The sequence below is a fragment of the Plectropomus leopardus genome, chromosome 1 (genome assembly GCF_026936395.1).
Source record: "Plectropomus leopardus strain MGB_pleo_1.0 chromosome 1, ASM2693639v1, whole genome shotgun sequence".
Taxonomy (NCBI): Eukaryota; Metazoa; Chordata; class Actinopteri; order Perciformes; family Serranidae; genus Plectropomus; species Plectropomus leopardus.
Window position 1 is genome coordinate 26,447,477 of NC_142176.1, and position 19,817 is coordinate 26,467,293.

A 19,817-nucleotide genomic window follows, 5' to 3' on the forward strand; every position below is an offset into this window, starting at 1 on the left:
GCCATTGGTGACAAGTTAAGCTATTCATTGAAGGAATATTTCACCAACAAAAAGACCATTTGTAAAATAATTATTCATGCTGTGTTTCCTTGATTTCACAAAGACAACTTTGTTTTTATCCCATGCCACCACAGAAAACTGCAAACAAATTAATTGATTGGGGACCACATTTAATATCAGCAAAGCTATATCAAAAACATGTGTTTGCAAGCACTCAAACAACTAGTGCAGTGTAATGCAAGTCTCATTGTCATTAATTTCACTTTTAGTTCAGTTTTAAATAGAAAGGTTTTAGCAAAAATGCATGTTTGGGAAGTGCTGAGCATACGACTGGATAAATGAGGCTTAAATTATACTGCACAAGTTGTATGAGTCTGTAAAGAGAAGTTTTGTCACAGTTTTGCTGTTGTTAAATGTGGTCCCCAACCAATCAATAAATCAATTTGCTGTTTTCTGTGGTGGCATGTGAAAAAAAAGTTTGCCTCACAAATTCATCACTAACTGATTTACAAAAGGTCATTTTGTGGGTGAAGAATTCTGTTAAAACCATAAGGGAGAAAGTGAACAATAAATTAAAATCTATTATCTTGTTATTAATTTATATGCATGCTGCTCAGGGTAATCACAGTCCATGGCTCCTCTGACAACAGGGCAGGGTTTCTCTTCATCCTGTTGCACCCTGTGCAGGCAGTTAGTAGGTAAGAGGAGACACTACTCTCTGCAGGAGTGGGAGTTCAGTTGTGAGTTTCTATGGTTACTTTAAGTGGTGCACTGTAGTATACGTAAATGCCATAGCTCTTATCCCATTCAAATTTTTTATTGAAGATTTCTCTTCTGAATCTAATTCAGAGAAGTTGTAAAATGCTTCCATTACTCTTTATGCAAATGAGTTACCAGTGACGCCACCAATATGCAAATTACCATATGACATCACCTGGCAACTTTTGAACCAAGTTCTTCTTTCATTGTAAAAGAGTTTGTGCATGTCTGTATGGAGGTACATTTTACACCTGTATGAGTATGCTGTAAATATGGAACAATATAACATTGTGCTCTAATAAAAATATTTGAAATATTTGTTTGTGATACTAGTAGGTGTATAATTTCAACATTTTCATTCAGGGAAAGATACACTGAAACACTGGGGAAAAAATATTGCTCAGAACATAAAACCCTTTGGAAGGTCCTAATGTGTGCTATTAAGAGGATATTCAGCTGGGGAAAATAGGACTCTAGGAACATGGATATGCTCCCAAATGTAATCACATCAAGCATGAACTATATTAAGCATAATTACTACTCTTCATATGACCAATTTTTGACTGTACCCTATTTTTGAAAAAAGGTTGTTCAGGCATAAATTTTTTAAGTAAAAAAAAAAAACTGCTTGATTTTACTTTTTTTTTCATACATAATTTTTTGGAAGGTCAATAGCCATGCTAGCAGCATCATTCAGTTGTTATGCCCAATAAAAAGACAAGAAAGAAAAAAGGTTGGATTTATGGAAATGGAGCAACAATTTAACTATTCTTACAAACAACTAACACAAATACCAAAAATACATAAAAATTTTAATTATCACGCCTAGCTGGTAAACGTGTTGTCTTACCATCAGAGTATGTTGTACTCTACTGTATTTACATTAACATACATGACTGTATTGCAACATTTTGGCTGTACAGGAAAGGGGAATGACTACAAAGTAACATTTACTTTTCATCTAATTTAAAAAGTTATTTGTTATCAGTAATTTGAAGCCAAACTGAAACCAAATATCCAATATTGTTGTATGCCCTACATTGAACGTGATGTGTCATTCTTGCAATCAGTCTCGAGGCCCCCCATCACTATTTGATTGCTATGTTAACATCCAGTGCATCCTCATTAACTTCTGTCACCTCTAGTCATTCTCTGTATTCTGTTCCTCTGTTCCTGTTATTTTCAGATAAGGAATCAATTTATTACAGTAAATACTATGTCAAATGCCTTGTGAAGAACACAGTGATAATTTGAAAAAAGAGCAAATGCCTTCCTCTGCTCTCCAGTCTTGATGGTTGCATCCTTGTGTTGTTTTACACAGATAATTGCTACATTTACGTGCACAAAATATTCAGTTTGAATGAACGTGATGTATACATGTTGAAACAATGTTCCTAAAACCTGAATAATACTAACATATCCCACATCTTAATCGGAAAATGCCACATTTGGAAAAAGGCCTAATTCAGAATATCCAAACCAAATATACAGTTTCCTTATACTGTATCAAACTAGGAATACTATCATATTCTGAGTAATAGTTAAATATTAGTGTTCATGATATCATATACTGTATAAGCAATATTTAAACATGTTTATGTCTGTTAAGCATCTCAATTTCAATTTCCTGAAGGGGATTTTTATTTTATTAATAACTATCCCACTGGGAACATTTCCATCTTTTACAATGGTGTTATGTCTCTCTGAAAGTCAGGAAGAACCCCACTAATACAATCCAACCACAGACAGGCTCAGCCAATGCTCTAGGCCTAATACTGATAATACACTCTAACCACATACTGGCTTAACCATGCCCTCAGGCCTAATACCACTATGAGACACTGTGAATGGAACACTTTTAGACGATGTCTGTAGGACAGCGTCAAGACTGTAAAACAGCTCACACAGCTGCTCCTAACTGACACTGAAGTGGGCACATGTACCCGAGAGAGGATTTATGAGGAATTATGAGCCCTGGGAACATCTGTAATTCTCTTAGTATTTAAGACGTACACAAGTATGCACATCGAAGGTTACAATATGTAAACATTTCAGGGAATTCTTTCGTATACCCTGTGATAACAAGGCATCCTTAAAGGGACAGTTTGACCCAAAATCAAAAATAAGTATTTTGCCCCTGTCCCTGTAGTGCTGTTTATTAGCCTAGATTGTTTTGTTGTGAGTTGGCAAGTGTTGGAGATATCGGCTGTAGAGATTTCTGCCTTCTCTTGAATATAATGAAACTGGATTGTGGCGTTCAAAGGGCCCAAAAGAAAAAAAGCATTTAAAAAGCTCAACAGCAATTTTTCTTTCCAGAAACACCTAATCACAGCTCAGAGGGAGGTGTACCTCTACTCATTGATGACAAGCTGGTGCTCAGGACAGCAAGACGTGTAAACATTAACGGCGCCCTCAGCTGGATGTAATGTTACCTAGTTCAGTGGTGCTGGGTAAGCAAGCACTAGATGTACACTGTCTTCTGTGCAGTGAAAACAATTAGCATTTGTAGTTCAGTAGAAAGAAAATAGTTCCTACATGAAACTGCTCATAACAAGGTCTATTTACTATCTTGAGTAACCAGGTCATGGTTTCTGGTAAGAGACATTGCTGTTGAGTTTTGTTAAATTATTGCATGGCACACTGAGCTCCACAAATCGAGTGCCATCTAGTTTCATTATGCTGGAGAGAAGGCAGGCAACTCGACTGCCAATATTTTCAATACTTGGCAACTCAACTCAACCAAAAGCAATGTAGATTGAGAAATATCATTACAGGTGAAAGGTAAAATATTAACTTCTATTTTTGAGTGAACTGTCCCTTTAATGGGGGCTCCGGCAGACTAAGAATAACCATTGAATCATATTGTAGCTCAAGCTTATATTATGCGATCCTCCAAGTGTTTTCAAGAGCAACATATGATTTCTGCAGTCATACTCAGTTCTACACATTGTGTAAATAATAGATTTCAGTCTGATTGTATTGTATTCTATAGTATTCTGTTCTATAGCCATTTACTTTACTTAGTGTTACCATATACTGCAACCTATTAAATGTAACAATACTAGCGCTTTGTATTTATAAGTGCTTTTCAAAGCACTCAAGGACACCTTAAAGTTTACAGTTAAAAACAAGATGCAATGTATCACATACATGTAAAAACAAACAAAGCAGTACTATACAATAATAAGTTAATAAAATAACTTGGTATATATAATAATCATCAGTGCAAAATAAATGTGGGTGAAACCATTACAGAAACCATTTGATCAGACCAAATATGCCAGTTTGAAAAAATGTGTTCACAGGCGGGATTTGAAGGTGGAGAGAGAGTCGCTGTTGTGAATGTGTTGTGGGAGACAGAACCAAAGGCGGAGGGAAATGGCTCAAGGCTCTAGACCCCATGGCAGTCAAGCGGGCAGATGGTGAAGTGAAATGGATGGCAGAGGAGAATCTGGGAGTACGGGAGGGTGTGTAGAAATGAAGGAGTTCAGAAAGATACAAAAGGGCTAGCTTATGAAGGACCCTAAATGTGAGAAGCAGAATTCTGAAATTGATATATTTCACAGAGAGCCTATGATCTATAGGGGTGTATAAAAAAGCAAAGGTTACTTTCAAACACAACAATGTTACACTGTAGTGGGGTTGTTAGGGGGTTAACAGAGGCAGAATGGATCCCTTTGTGCCTTTGCTACCCAAGTATTCATTCAGCCGTGGATGGCCACTGCAGCAGGAGCACCATCAGCACTAATAGAGAACATGGGTAATAAACCCCTGCAGGGATGTTACTGCTTCTTACAACAATGTTTAACACATCTAACAGCTAGGGCACACCTGCTAATACAATTTAACTACATACTGGCTAAACCAAGGATTCAAAGCCCTGGCTGTCAGTCACGTCTTTACTCCAGCCTTCTTCTTGCACACCTCATATAATTAAGGGCTACGCATTCCCTGACATCTTAATTGGACCAGGTGTGCATGGCTGGAACAAAAGTTTGCACAACGAACCTTTGAGGACAGCATTAGGAAAGTTTGGGCTCTGCAATTCAACATAAAAATGACTACTGAGTACAAAGACATAAAATGAATGTGTGAGAAATTTCCATTCGAGGCATTTTTTGCTTTTGTGAAAAATACAGAGGAGGGAGAAAGCAAAGTATTGAAACCTCCCTGAATTTTTTTGTTCACTTTTGAATTGTCCTGGCATCATGCAAGCCACTGTAACTCTTGTTGAGTGACTAAACTCATAGGTAGCACTGGAAAGTAACACACATTGATTCTCAAGTTGAGTCGTTATTGAATTTCCTGATATTTCTTGTTATGCTGTTGAATGATACCTGCAATCATGTTCACCAGAAAGGTAGCTGGCTTTGAACATTGAAGAAACATGCTTTGGCTCCTCTATTTGTATTCTTCAGTATCAATGAATCAAAGAAAAACCTGAATATTTCAAAAATCTGACAAAAGCAGCCATATATTTATGTCTGCTTCAAACATAGCAAACAGCGAATAGCTACGTGGTGTATTCTTAAAATTAGAAATGTACCTTGATTGGTTTTTACTTGGCTCTCCCTTTAAACCTTACAATTAATTTAGGATACAAGACTTGAAATGGTTACAGTAATATGTCATTTGAAGCCAAAACAATTATTTTTCTGTGAAAAAGAAAACAGACAGTTGGCACACAGCATTTAATGCAGTGCCTTTTTTAAATAACAGATCCCTGATTATATACTCTCATGGTCTAAGTGTGTGTGTTTTTTTTTCCCAGCACACCTTATTTTACTTTATTCATGATGTTATTATAATAAACCAAACATATACCATTTATTCAAACATACATGTCAAAGCATATGCAACGTTGCATATAGACAGATATTGATAATGAGTAAGTGCACTGTGTGTGTCTCTGAATATAAATAAAAATATGCATTTATGGTGCTTGTTCCAACTTACTGGCAAAAATGTGTGTTTGTGTGCATACCTTGAGATAGTCTCCATCTTGCAGTGAGAAGCTCTCAGCTTTCAGCCTGATTCCTTTGCCCTTTTCAGTAGTGATGTGGTAGATGCACTCGTGGTTGTTATCGTAGTTGGAGGGGAAGTTAGGAGAGAGCAGAACACCTTCTGGTCCGAGTGAGGAGGCTCCACACTCCGCTAAAGCAAGTAGAGAGTAAAGGGGGCAGGGACAGTGTGGATCAAAATAACAGTATTTCCACCTAATTATCTTTGAGCCGTCAGAATATCTGGGTTGGCTTATTGTGTGAAAAAAAAAGAGCGAGAGAGAGGAAAGGACTCACAACTCCACATAAAAAATTCAAATCTAGTGTAACCACAAGTCTCATTCAACTTTGCAGATATGATAACAATAATGATGATAATAATGAATCATACAGTATAACATAACTTTAAAGCACTTGTTTAAAATTTTCTTCAAATAAGATATTAAATAAATACAAAGATTTGGAACAGCAAAGCACATTCAAAAACAAAGCAATTAAACATAAACCGCAAAAGATTAGAATGAGGGCAAAATGAAAAACACTGCATAAAAGCAGGTCTGGATTAGTTTGTCGAGAAAAAAAGTGTTTCATAGAAATTATACAGAATTATCTAGCAGGTGCAGTGCCTATCAAAGTTTAGGAATTCAAATAAGTGGTACTTTGTGAGAATAGAGTTTTGTCATATGTAAATGAGGAGGGGAGAAAAGCAGGCTTTTAACTCCCACTGAGGACCACCGCTACTTGGAAGGGAGAAAGAGGAAATGGAAGTAATGAGACAGACAAGAGAGAAGCCGGTGTGAAACATTGTGGAAACTCACTGGGAAAGATGCAGTGTTTATCAAATCTGAACAAATGCAAAACAACAGTCTTGTCAATGTTCTGTAGTTTTTAAAGCAGATTAGGCTAGAAGATGAGAAGCATAGGATGCTACCAGCAATTCTCCCAAAAATCTTTTTAAAGTGAATACAGCAGAGAGGGAAAGAGGGAGTGAGAGATACAGGATAGTGAAGGGGGAGAAGAGGGGATGAAGAAGAAAATAAGGGAAGACAGCAGATGAGCTAAGAAAGAAAAGGCCTTGTGAAAATATGCAGAGAGAAATTAGAAGAGAGAAAAGGGGAGTAACAAAAGGCACGGTATTACCGTAACACCGTTCATACAGCAGCGAATGCCCTAATTACCCACCCAAGGACTGTCTAAATGCAGAGGGAGACGAGGAGAAACAGGAGGAGAGACAGAGGGCTACAGAGAGGGACATTTAAAAAGAGAGCGAGGGAGAAAGGTGAAGCCAGTGAACATTGCCAGCTGCTGTTGCTCAGTTTTTGTGTTAGTCAGGCCTGATCTCTTGACAGATAATGCCATTATAGCATTTTCGGTCTGCTCTTTTTGGGGCTTGAAAATTACCACCAGCCACCAGTCAGACTCTCATAAATTACCAGCAGCATCCAAGGAAACACTGGTACTCATCAAATTTCAGAAAATTACAACCTGCTAACAGCCAGATCCTGGTGAATAAAGCCAACTGTCAACCAGTCAAATAATAGTAAATTACCTTTGCGTCAGCAATAAAATACTGGCAAATTACAACCAGGGAAATGCTCATACTTTGCCTCCAGGCTTATTCATATGGTGAAAAAGTTAATTTGAAAGTTCTATTTTACAAGCTGCCAGTTATTTGCACAGAAGATAAACCCCTCCAATAAATATTGAAGGCAGAATTACTTTTGAAAAGGCTTATTACAACATCACTATATATAAGGCTGTGTAAAGAAAGGTCAACGAGTATAAACAATAATGTCCACATTCTAGACAACCACGTCTGAAACTATAGCCTGAATGTGTGTTTTGTGTGCTGTCATTCATTTTCACTGAGGCATTAGTCAGTGAGTTTGTCCGTCTACTTGACTGTCTTACCTATACATCGTGGCAGTATGTTGCTCCAGACTCGCCTGCCTCCACCCAAACAAGTGATCTTGCTGTCTCCCTCAAGTCGGTAGCCATGGAAACAAGTGAAGGCTAGCGAGTCACCAACTCGAAACCTGAATCCCATTCTCCTGCTGTATGCTGGCACGCCGGGATCCTCACATGGCTCTAAGTCATATTCTGTACATCCGAGAGACATATATAACATTGCTGAGGAGTCGTTATAAAAAGATTAAAGTAGTGTGACAGGTGAACGAACTGTGCAAATGTTGTTAAGTCACCAAATACAATGTCAATAGCAAGAAATAAATTACATTTCAAAACTTCAAACCTGAGACCATAATGTGCTACTCCTCCACCATGAATTAATTAATTAATAATCTGCAGTACTCACCAATGGCTGAATACAAGTGTTTTTTTCCACCCTCCTGAACTTGGGAGGAAGCAATAAATCCCAACCATGAATGTATAAAGAAAACCTGACAGATAGGTTCAAACCTATGAAAGTTGCTGGGTGGCGCATGAAGCCAAAATACTTCAACTGCTGCATGAAAAATTACCCACATGATTGGCACTGCACTGTGTGGCCCAAATGTTGAATCTATAGGGAAAATAAAGTCTTTTTGGGCATCATTTTTTGGCCACTACAAAAATTTGCTTCAACGACTCTAACATTTCCTTGGGGCCTGACCACAGCCTATTAGCTAATCGCAGGCCTATGGATAGCTAAAAAGCAGGTTAAGTCTATTCTGTCTACAGGGTTAGACTGTTTTGGGAATTATTTACCTGTCCGCTACATCCATGTTAATAAAATTCAGTTTCTGTTCAATGTTCTTACCTGAGAAAGTGATATTAAAGCCTTCATAACTCATGGAAAAATCTGAGATGAAACGCAGCTGAGCGCTGAAGTTCCCATAGAGGCCTGCTTTGACACTAGGGGGCAGAACTGAGCCAGTGAGTCGAGCCACTGGAACCTGGAAATTGCTGTCCTCACTGATAGAGAGGTAGTCATGGTTTTCCTCCAGATGAAAAGTGTGGAAAACCAGATGGACTCCTGAAAATCCATGGATGAATGGTTGAGTGGATAATTAGATGGATGTATAGATAAACAGAGTTAGTAAAAGATACATAATGGCAGCAAATGAACACAGATACCACACCAGAGACACATACGGCACAGCATACAGTGTAAATGCACAGCAATCTTCAACTTTTGAGGAAAAATATTCTATTTGAAAAAACAATATTTTTCAAGAAAATTAATGGCCGTTTCCATCATTTTTGTTAATGAGTGTTCTTACCTTTCCCATGAGACACCTCTATTGTCCAGGTGCAGTTGAGAGAATTGGGGTAGAAGTCAGGAAAGCCAGGGGACAGAATTGTCCCTGTCTTACCATAGACATAACCACCACAAAGGGCTACAGTGAGGAGGAGACACACAGAAAGGGGTGGCAAAGAAAGGAAGAATTTATTATTTTATCACTGTAAAAAACCTTTGCACTGAGTAAATGATAAAGATTTTAACAAATTTAAATATGACTCCCAGCGTTAACACCTACAAACAAAGGTACATTGTATGTGCAGTCAGGAGGTCACTGTATAATAGCAGATTTCTTTCTTGAAATTTCAACTTGTGGTTTATGGACAAGAATTAAACCACATTAAACCACAGAAGGTATACGCCCAGAATGATGTCAGTATTTGCTCTATGCTAAAAAAAAAAAAACTTTCCTCCCAATAATAAATAAATATAGGAAGGGGACATGAGACGAAACAGCTGTAGATTCAAGACAAATTACAAAGTAGTACAAAGTACAAAGATACAAAGTATCAGTGTTGAGAGGGTTGACCTAGTGGTAAATAAGTCTTTACCGTGTATTGTCTTATGTATACAATATTCAATTTCCAACTGATATCTTCATTTTGAGCAAATGGGTTTCCTATTCAATGTGCAATAACTGATTTTTTAGGCCGTTTGGGGACACCGGGAGCAAGTTGTGAACACAAGAGTGACAAAATATCACCTTAGTAAACAGTAGCTTATTTACACATCCAGCAGCAAAATTATTATTCATTTCGGTATCATATTTCTGATGACTTTAAGTCTAATATTCCAATAGGTTGAAATGTTATTAGTCCATTTAATGGGTGTCATCAGTGCGGGCGCATAGATTTGAGGTAGTATTATATTTCTTTATTGTTAGGCGGTGACTCAAGTGGCCATGGTAATTATGACGGGAGCAAAGAAAGGAAGTAAGGTGATGCAGTATAAAGGGTGATAAAATCCACACTGGGTGGAGGTCAGGGTGGACGGATTGGTTAAACAAACCCCAGGGTTTCCCCAAAGAGGCTGTTATTCACATCCCATGTGAAACCAAAAGTCAAAAGCTGACCTATTTTAACTGACGCCATATGTGTGACGTACTTGACTGACGTCACATAGGTAATGTAACATAACTAATGTACATTACTTAACTTAAGTAACAATCATACATATTTTAACCCAAACAGGAGTTTTTTTCCTAAACTTAATCCACTAGTTTTGGAAACTGCGACTATTTCATAACTTTGGATCTGCACCCTCTGGCCTGCTGATAGGTGCAGTTTGCCCCGTGTGAAGATTTAAAGTAGTTGTGATAAAAACTGATAATTGCCATTTAATGAGCCGATAACAGTTGAAACTGGTAGTTATTCACTCTCTTTTATAGCTGTATTTATAGTGTCAATGAATTTCTAATTCCTATTCCAAAGAGAAATATCTGTCTCTTTAGCTGCTAAATGCTACACTATATTCACCAGCTGGTCTCTGACTGTGTTTGTCTGCTGTTTGGTGCTGAGCAGGTAAAGTTCAGTGGATATCTAGAGCTGTTTCACTGACACTATGAGAGCAATGAGAGTGAACCAAAACAGTAAAGTTATGGGCCAGACAGCTAAACTATGAGCTGAAACTCAGTGAAAAGCTCCATGAAGCCAAGGAGAGCTGCAGATTAAGGTAATGATTCTCTGTGAATTCATCACTACAAGTAATGCCTCTCGCATTGTTGCAGTAGTTTTTCACAGTAATTTCATACAATGTTATTATAAAAAATATCAATTATATCTACTTCAAACAATGACACAAACCTTATCCTAACCTCACCTGAATTGTTGTTGTGGGGCTAAAATTAACAAAGGCATCAGAGAACATTTCATATAATGAATAGCTGATAATAGTGTGTCCACTTTAATATATTATCAAATATTCAAAGTTGTGACTGAGACACTTAATGTGGTTGTCTTTGTCCACAAGATACAGTAAATAACCGGCACTAAAACCTAATGTTGACCTTACTTGATTGTGGTACAGAGAAGAGTAGAACTTTTAAAGCAATAGAAAAACAAAAGGGCAAAGGCCAGCCATGCACTTAATGTAGAAACGAAAAGAAACAGAGCATGGAGAATGTGACAAAGAGAGAGTGGTTTCTTGTGAAAGAGTGAGGGATTGGTGTGTGTAAATGTGTGTGTGTGTGTGTGTGTGTGTGTGTGTGTGTGTGTGTGTGTGTGTGTGTGTGTGTGTGTGTGTGTGTGTGTGTGTTACCACATACCTAGTCTCCACACAGAGCCACACGACTGATATGAAACAGGGCAAACTCATTTGGGATGGAGTAGAGTGGAAAATACTATGGTAACGTAATGGAGAGTAAAAGAGGGCTTGCAGTCCATTACAGACTGTCGAACTAAGATAATATGTTGACTCTTTGTTTCTCTCTCGCTGCGCCTCCATCCCTTTCAGTTCTACTCTGCTCAGTTCAGTTACATTTAATTCAATTTAAGTGCTTGAAGGTGCTTGACTGGCATGAAAATAAAAAAGGAGTGTTTTTCTTGCCTATGAAACAAACATATCCCTGAATCAGAGACAGAAACATTTTTCTTTACTGCTGTTAAGTCCCTCCTGTCTCCTTGTTGAAGGTTTATACATATACTGGTGCACAAAAATCCCTTTTAGCTCCTAAAATAAATAGCGCGATGATTCATTTAGTAATTTGGGTAAAATGTATTGTTTTGACTTTTTGAAGACGGATGTTCTTGTATTCTTTATTCTGGAGCTATTCCAGTGTGTTTGCAAAACTGCTTTGTCTCCGCCTCTCCACCCTCTATCTCTCTGTCTATCAATGTCTTTCCATCCATCTCATAACGTATCATATTTCAACAGAGCTGGTATCGAGTTGAGTAGCTGTGATGAGAGCTGCTCTCCTCCTCTCCTTTCTCTCTAACAGGCTTGTGTGTGTTGTGGTAACTAGTTTTTTCACACTCCCATCAGGATTCAGCTAAAACTAGGACACTGTCTGACTAAATGACCCTTGTTGAGGGAGGCACGTGTGCGTCTGTGTGCACATACTGTATTGTTTCTGAGAGTGCACACTTCAGTGTATGTGAATGATCTGTGTGTGAGAAGACAGAGGCAGATTGTTAATGTATGTGTGTGAGAATGTGTGAGCTGCATAAAAATACAAGGAAAAGAAAAGAATAAGATAGAGAGAAAGACTATTCATGACTCTAACAAAGATTTGAGAGGCAAATCAAAGTGTGTCGGCCTTCAATGTGGAGAGCAGAAGCATGAGACTGAATGCTGAAAGAAAAGCAGATACAGAAAGATATGGCTTGTTTTTCAGACAGGGAAGAAGTAAATACTGAAAGACAGTGTACCAGACTTGAGCCATATCCCCATCCTCTTTCCTGCCTCCACGTTTTCTCTATCTTTAATTATCTCCCTCTTATAGGATGCCATGGCATTTTTTACCAAAAGGGATACTGTGACTTTGGTCACTTCTAACAAGTTGTTGTCTTGGCACCAACTGCAAGCTTTAAAATGTCACTGCGCCCCTTCAATATTCTCCCTGACACATAAAAGAGCAGCCAGTGTTCTGTATTATCTGTTTGGAGATTTAACTGACCTGCAGGAATAAGACGAGCAGTTTGGGTCCAACAGACACTGTGGCATTACTGAAAGGGAATGGTCTCTGCATGCCTGCGGGAGGACTGCATGTCATTTTCTTTTTTCTTTTAGACACAATATTGTCAAAATAATGAATTCCGGTGGCTGCGTAATGCAGTCAGTATGGCAAAAAAAGGTTGTCGCTTCCTGTTAAAATGTTAACTGCGCCTCTGAGACGGTACTGTAAATAAGATTATTGTCGTTAATGTGTGCACGCGCGCGTATGAGTTGCTTTGAGTATGGCTGTGGGAGTTTTTAAAAATGAGTTGCTGTCTCCTATAAATTGATGTGATGTGTCCAAGCAATTTCTCAGTGGACTTTGGAATTTTTTTTCTGTGTTTGTATGGGTTTGCTCCCACAGATCCAAAACAATGTAAATTCAGGTGAACTAGACAGGAAATTGTCAGTAAGTAAGGAAAAAAGTAACAAGTAACATAGCAGGCAAAGGCAATAATTATCAGATAATTTTAAAAAAATCAGTCAGGCTAAAACATATCTGACATATAATCTGGTTCCGTGATCTTCTCTGAAAGGAAACTATGATGTATTACATTCTAGCCGAGGCTTTCACATCGCTTTAGAAAGGTGCCATTCTGAAAAAGTGTGTCTTGTAATGTAACAACTGTCTCTTGAGATGGCATGCTTGGCTGAAAATTGAAAATGTCACAGTGGCCATTTAAGCCTGCTTATGTTATATGGCTGATACTGTGAGATAGATTGCCTCGGTATGAACTTGTTCCCAAGTTGAGACATCCTGACTTTGGATTTCAGATTGGATTCTTTTCAATCGGCAGATTGAATCAGACGGTGTGCATTCATCTCCCATGATAGCATGAGCTGTGGGCAAAAGCTGAATGAGAGCGGCCTGCGATGGTCAACGAGCATCTGTTTCAGTAGTGCCTGTTGACCCGCATAATATCACTGAGGCTGGATGTCCAACTTGGGCCATTGTGGTAGTGTGTGCTCATGAGTGGGGCACATTGTACAATTAACACTATGCCTGCCAGTTCCATTTAGTGAAACAGATAAAAGAGCAGAAGACTGGGAAATGAGTTACTAATAGGAACACCTGCACCAACTCCTTCTCTCCTCCAACTCTGACTCTCTGGCTCAACCTTCTTCTGGTCACATTGACCTACTCACTCCACTCCTGTTTTTATGTCCATGAAGATTGGGCCATGATGTTCAGGGCGATCCCAAACCAGCTAAGAGGGAAAATGAAGTGGACTATAAAACCCTTAAGCAGTAAGCACAGAATGATACAGATGTATCCCGCACCTTAGGCCATGTTGTTTAGTGATTTTATGTTGTATAATGCTTGGGCCTAATGTGTTTATTTGATCATGTAAAGTTATTTGATATGTTTGTATTGTGATATTTAAGCCTATAAACTAACTAACCACTGTCTGACACCTCAAATAGACACAACAAACACACAGCTGGCAGGCTGCAAAAGGGGATCCGCGAATAATTATTTACTGTGGACAATGCAGCTATGCTGTAGCTGAGGAACAGAGTGCACAGCTGCAGTACTGGTCACTCTTTGCCAGATTCTGCCAGTTTATTGCCAAGTGTAAACCTGCCTGACTACCATTTAAAGTGGCTTTCAACTGCATCATGACTTGTGTCTTATCTTTGTATTGGAGTTCAGTGTTACATGTGACTCAGAGCACAAAGTCATAGCTGTCTCACATTTTATAGTCCCCATCAGCAACTCATTTAAGTCAGAAGGAAATTCACTTAAAATAATATTCAAGGTTGATAAAAGAATATTCTTCTGCTAAACTACTGCATTTATTTTCAGCATTTTCAATGGTTCAGTGTTTCACGTATTAGGTGTGCAACAAGGAAGTTTCAAACCAAACATGCTGGGTGACTGGGGCCTTTTGTTCAGTTTGCATATGTCCCTCGTGCCTGTGAGAGTTTCCTTTGGATAATCCCAAGGCATGCGCTACGTTAACTGGCAATTTATATATATTTGGTAGCCCTGTGATGGAGTGAAGTCCTGAAGGGGTGGGAATTACCAGAGGCCCGACAAAATTATATTATCACAATACTTAGGTGACGATACAATATAATTGTGATTTTAAACATGTTTCCATATGCTGGCTATTGTGATAACATATATTGCACCATAGCGTGATTCATAACCCTTTTTTCAACTGCTGATTTTGTACCCAAATGTGCTTTATGTAATGAGATAAAGTTCTCAGTGTGTTCATCTCACTTTAGTCACTCTTAATGCAGCAAAATGTGGACTGAAAAAGCAAATAATTTTATAATTCTAGTGGGCTACCAAAAAGTTTAATTTGTAATTAATATAAAAAAACAGATACAATATTGCCACGCTATCCCTGCTTTAACACCCCCCCCCCCCCAAACTCCTGCTGCCCATGGTGTACTGACCAGCTTGACTCTGCACAGGATTGATAGATCTGAAGAAAAAAGCTACATGAATGTGGTCCAACAAACTGCAATGCCTATTTTTATGTTTCACTGTTTTCCAATGGATGATGCAATTTTATCTCATTCTGCAGTGCTGGATTAATTTCACTAATAACACACTCATATATACAGTATAAATATATATATAAATAAAATCTCAGAGGCTCCAAATTACCACAACAATAAGCTACTCTTTCGTTGCTGCAGTGTTGAGTTGCAGAAATTAAAACCATCATCTCTACAGCTTAAATAATCAATCAAATCGCTTGGTTTTTTTTTGTCCAAGATTAAATTCAGATCAAGAACACTTCATCTGCCAAGGGTGGATTTAGTATATTTACAAACCTCTTTTCAGCAGTTTTTTTGCTTGTGAGCAACCCTAGGGCTTTGTCCTCGGAGGAAAAGGAGCAAGGTAACCACAATGACCTCCGATGTTTGATTGCATTGGAAATTTCCAAATAGTTTTTCATTTTAATTGATAGATGTGTTAGTCTTACTGATTTTTCTTGACTTTTTACTTGATGTGCAGACTTTTGCTGTTTCCTGTGTTTAATGATCTTCAAACTCCCTGTGACACGTGTTCCAGCAAGTGAGTGTGTTTCTCACACTATCGCATAATTCTCACTCTTAAATTGTTTTTGGAAAATAGTACAAAAGGTTTCAGCCCACTCTCGGTCTTAAGAATGAGGGTAAAAAGTAAAGAAAGATTCTCACCATCACAACTGGGAAGAGCGTGACTCCACTGATGATTGTGCTCGCAAACAATTGGCTCCTGATCACTCAGTGTGTATCCTGGATCACATGTAAATGAAACACGGGAGCTAATAGAAAAACTGCTGCCATGGCGACGACCATTGACTGGGATACCAGGATCAAGACAAGAGTCTGACTCCATTTTCACACCTGAGAATCACAGTAAGCAAGCACAATACCACAGAGTCAAGAGGGTGAGGGCACATGTGTGTGTGGGTAATTACACCTTTTCAAGCTGGTCTAAACATTGCTGCAGTGTATGAGTACCTGCAGGAAATTCACAGAGTGCCAAACATTTCTATCAGTGAGTCAATCAGCCTTACTTTCATATCTGATGCTGAATCCTGCTGCAGAGCGGCTGTTGTCTGTCGTGAACAACAGGAACAGGACGTTGGACGTGGAAATCAGGAAATGAGGTGCTTGGGTACCGTGGTATTCACCGATCAGGGGAGAGGAGGCTGAGGGGCCGTCCCTGATTTCCAGTGTGTCGTAGTTGACCTCAGTCTGAAACCTAGACAGACACACAGGAAGGAAAACAAAACACGCATGGCATACAAACTGATAACATTTATATAACTGGCATACATAATCTGTGTGCAGGCTACAGCAAACACAAGCTAATGTAATGTAACAAAGAGCTAACGACTGTTTGCAGTCAGAAGCAAATTATGTCAATAAACAGGGTGTTTATGCTGGAAGAGGGCTCCGCAGGAATGCTCAATCAAATCATGGTAAGCACAGAACATCAGACAAATGTCAATTATCAATGCAAACTCAAAAAAACAAAAGTGACTGACACTCACTCTACCAGACAACTGAAATAACTGAGCACTAAAACAGCAACATAACCACCTTGTGAAACTCACTGAACATCAGACCGACTTGTTGTTTCTCTCTCACTTCCTTCCTTTTCTACCTGTACTTCAACCTGAATAATTGACTTGCTGACTGACTGAGCAGTTACCCACAGTTTTGGCTGCGGGGTCCTGAGAACTGCTCGTTTCTTGAGAGTTCTGCTGGTTAGAATTTTAACCTTTAAATACAGATGAAACTGATTAAGAAAAATGGCATTCGCATGAATGCAATTAACTACCTTTTGAGATAGAGACAAAGAGTTGGGAACAGTTGACACACTTCAGTGCTATCACACTGCATCTGAACACCCAGCCAACTGAACAGTTAACCAGCCTCTGCACCAGACATTCACATGCAATGCAAAAGCTGAATCCTACACAAATGAAATGCCTCATAGGCGATAAAGATAACTTGGCCTTTACATCACTTCCCAAAAAGACAAATTTCAGCTTTAGCAATTTCAGGCTACACTGCATCTGCTTGTGGCTTGTTTACAGAGAAAAAAATCTGCAAAAAGTGAACATTAATTATTTACTGCAGCAGTAACTCACCAAGTACATTTATACCTGACTAACTTATGGTGCTACTGAAAGACTGACCAACTAATAGACTGACTAAATGAATAATGTACTAGCTGAAAACTGAAAAAATGACACACCTGCTTCATGACTCTGTTATCCAACTCATGACAATCTGACTGTATTTCTGAGTAACTGATGAGCAAAATTAAACAAACCTCTATACCTACTTAACAAAAAAATCCCTTACCTGTCAAAGTGTATCTTCACAGCATGGTCTGGCTGTGCCTCAATCACCCACTGACAGTTAAGAGAGTCTTTATAAAAGGAGGGCCAACCAGGAGACAGCAGCACACCAGTAGGAGCTGTGAGATGGCCTCCACATGGAGCTACGGGGAATAAAACACACAACCACAAAGCGAGGGGGAAAATTAATCACATTTTCTTGTAAGGGTGTTATGGCATTAGCACAATGCTCATTTCACATCGGGTTAGCAGATTCATCATCTGCTCAGTTTGTGTTAGCTCTCTAATCCTTTCTGAATTTCTAGAGTTCATACATAAACATTTACCTTCAGAAAATGTGATGGGGCAATCTTGTGCTACAGTAAACAAATTAGAGCTGCTCATGTTTGAAAAAGGGTAAAATAATTATAGCATGATAATTTATAGGGGAAATCAAGTATATTTATGTGTCAAATGATGCCAGAAAATGGCTCCTCATTTCCCTGCAACTCAGGGAACCGTGCAGAGCTGGCACATCTTGAAACTCATTTATAGCAAACATTTTATTGCTAAAATCTCAATCATGGCACGTTAAAATGCAAAATTAGCTTCAGCTAAGTTTAGTTTCCTCATCAATAAAAATACTCTAGAACTTTATGACGGCATAGTAACATCTTTGATGAAACTTTAGACCTAGAGTTCATGAACTGTTCATTATCCATTGCTCTTTCTACAGTTTGTAATTTCTGATGGCTTATCTTACACACTCTTGCCACTTCTTGTGTTCTCAAGAAGCTGATACCTTCGCCCTTTCCATTGCTCTCATGACTACAGACTTTCAGCAAACTAAAGAAAATTAGTTTTCTTTTACCCATTCACTGAATACTGAAGCTGCATGGATGGGATACACAAGAGAAGGTCATTCTAGAAATAAAACATAATTATCCTTCCCTGTCCAACGGGAGGGATAATATTTTCCCATACTCCATATTTAATAAGGTGACAACCCTATTCAATTGGATTGTCTCCTCCATCCCATTTATTAACAACAGCCAACATTTCATAATGTCATTTAGACAATACAATCAAGATGGAGGGGATACAAAAAAGACATACAGATACTCACAGGCCAGTGGATAACATTTGCCTTTAAAAAGTGTTGAAATAACAGCACATTCACTGTCCTTTAATTATTACTTCCACATATTAGCTTATCTGCATACTATGGATACATCTCTGTATACTGGAGTCTGCACATAATGAATGCATCTCCCTGAATTAGTTTCAGCACAACTTGTGCCAATCTCATTTCAGATTATTGTTGAGAGAGAAAGATGTGTGCAAACAGGCTGAATAAGTGTGGGGAGGCTGGAGGCTAAAGCAATTAGAGGAGGAAATGTATACAATTCTTAAGGTGTATAAGCACGCTTGAGCTGCTTTGTCACCTTAGATTCTGGCAAGTCGAACATTTTCAATGACTACCCATTGCTCATATTCACAGAGTAAACACATTGCATTTGTGTTTACCTTCACAGCGAGGTACAGCTGCAGACCAAACAACATTTCCATCCTGGATGATGCAAGTGACCTGATCAGACCCCTGGAAACAGAATACCAATGTATGACATTAACGTATGTTACTGTTTTTAACATGATATACGAACAGAAAAAAACTAAACTAGAACATAATTACAAGTAAACCAAAAAAAATTATTAACAGTCCCAAATTAAGAACAGGAGAGCATACAGTAAGTTGCATTTTGCAACAACTACTATGACAGATACCAATATGTACAGTGGCCAACAAGGTAAAGTGCACTACAACAGCCCAAAACATGAGACATGTGCTGCAGCTTCAGAAACAATTTCAATAAAACACATACAAAAAAACAGCAACAAAACAATAACAACAATGGAAACATGCTGCAAATGCAAAAATGTGCTTCAGAAACCCCAAAAATATTAACAGCAAATACAGAAACAATGCAATATCAGTAACAAACAAACCCAATATAAATGCCACAGAAAAACGCTGCATAGCCATTCAATTCAACGGAAGATCTCCAGTGTATTTGACTCTGCATCATTTCTGTATTTGCAGCATGTTTGCTGATAATGCCTTTTGTTTAATCTTTCTGCAGCACTTTTTATTCATTTTCAGCACATTTCAGAAGTTGTATTTCTTTGGGATTATCACGTGTTTTTGAATTAGCATTGTTTCTGAAGTTGCAATGCATTTCCCCCATGCAGCAGCCTCCAGGGCTGAAAAATGTAGCCAACACAAAGTGCCACAAAGTGCCGCAAAGTGCCACAAAGAGCCGAAAACTGCAATAGCTTGAATGGCCACTTGAGGTCGGCGCAAGATGG

At 38.5% G+C, this 19,817-nt stretch overlaps 1 protein-coding gene across 2 annotated transcripts in view; it reads right to left on the minus strand.

Moving 5' to 3' along the window:
* Positions 1-19,817, minus strand: part of LOC121944114 (CUB and sushi domain-containing protein 1-like) — a 464,794-nt gene that overhangs the window by 145,673 nt on the left and 299,304 nt on the right. For both annotated transcript variants that reach the window (XM_088078923.1, XM_042487796.2), the window contains exons 17-24: positions 18,978-19,050; positions 17,476-17,614; positions 16,176-16,363; positions 15,814-16,002; positions 8,981-9,097; positions 8,518-8,733; positions 7,671-7,859; positions 5,744-5,913 (exon numbers count right to left, since the gene is read on the minus strand). In XM_088078923.1, the coding sequence (XP_087935049.1) occupies positions 5,744-5,913; positions 7,671-7,859; positions 8,518-8,733; positions 8,981-9,097; positions 15,814-16,002; positions 16,176-16,363; positions 17,476-17,614; positions 18,978-19,050 (1,281 nt within the window). The remainder of the gene's footprint in view (positions 1-5,743; positions 5,914-7,670; positions 7,860-8,517; positions 8,734-8,980; positions 9,098-15,813; positions 16,003-16,175; positions 16,364-17,475; positions 17,615-18,977; positions 19,051-19,817) is intronic.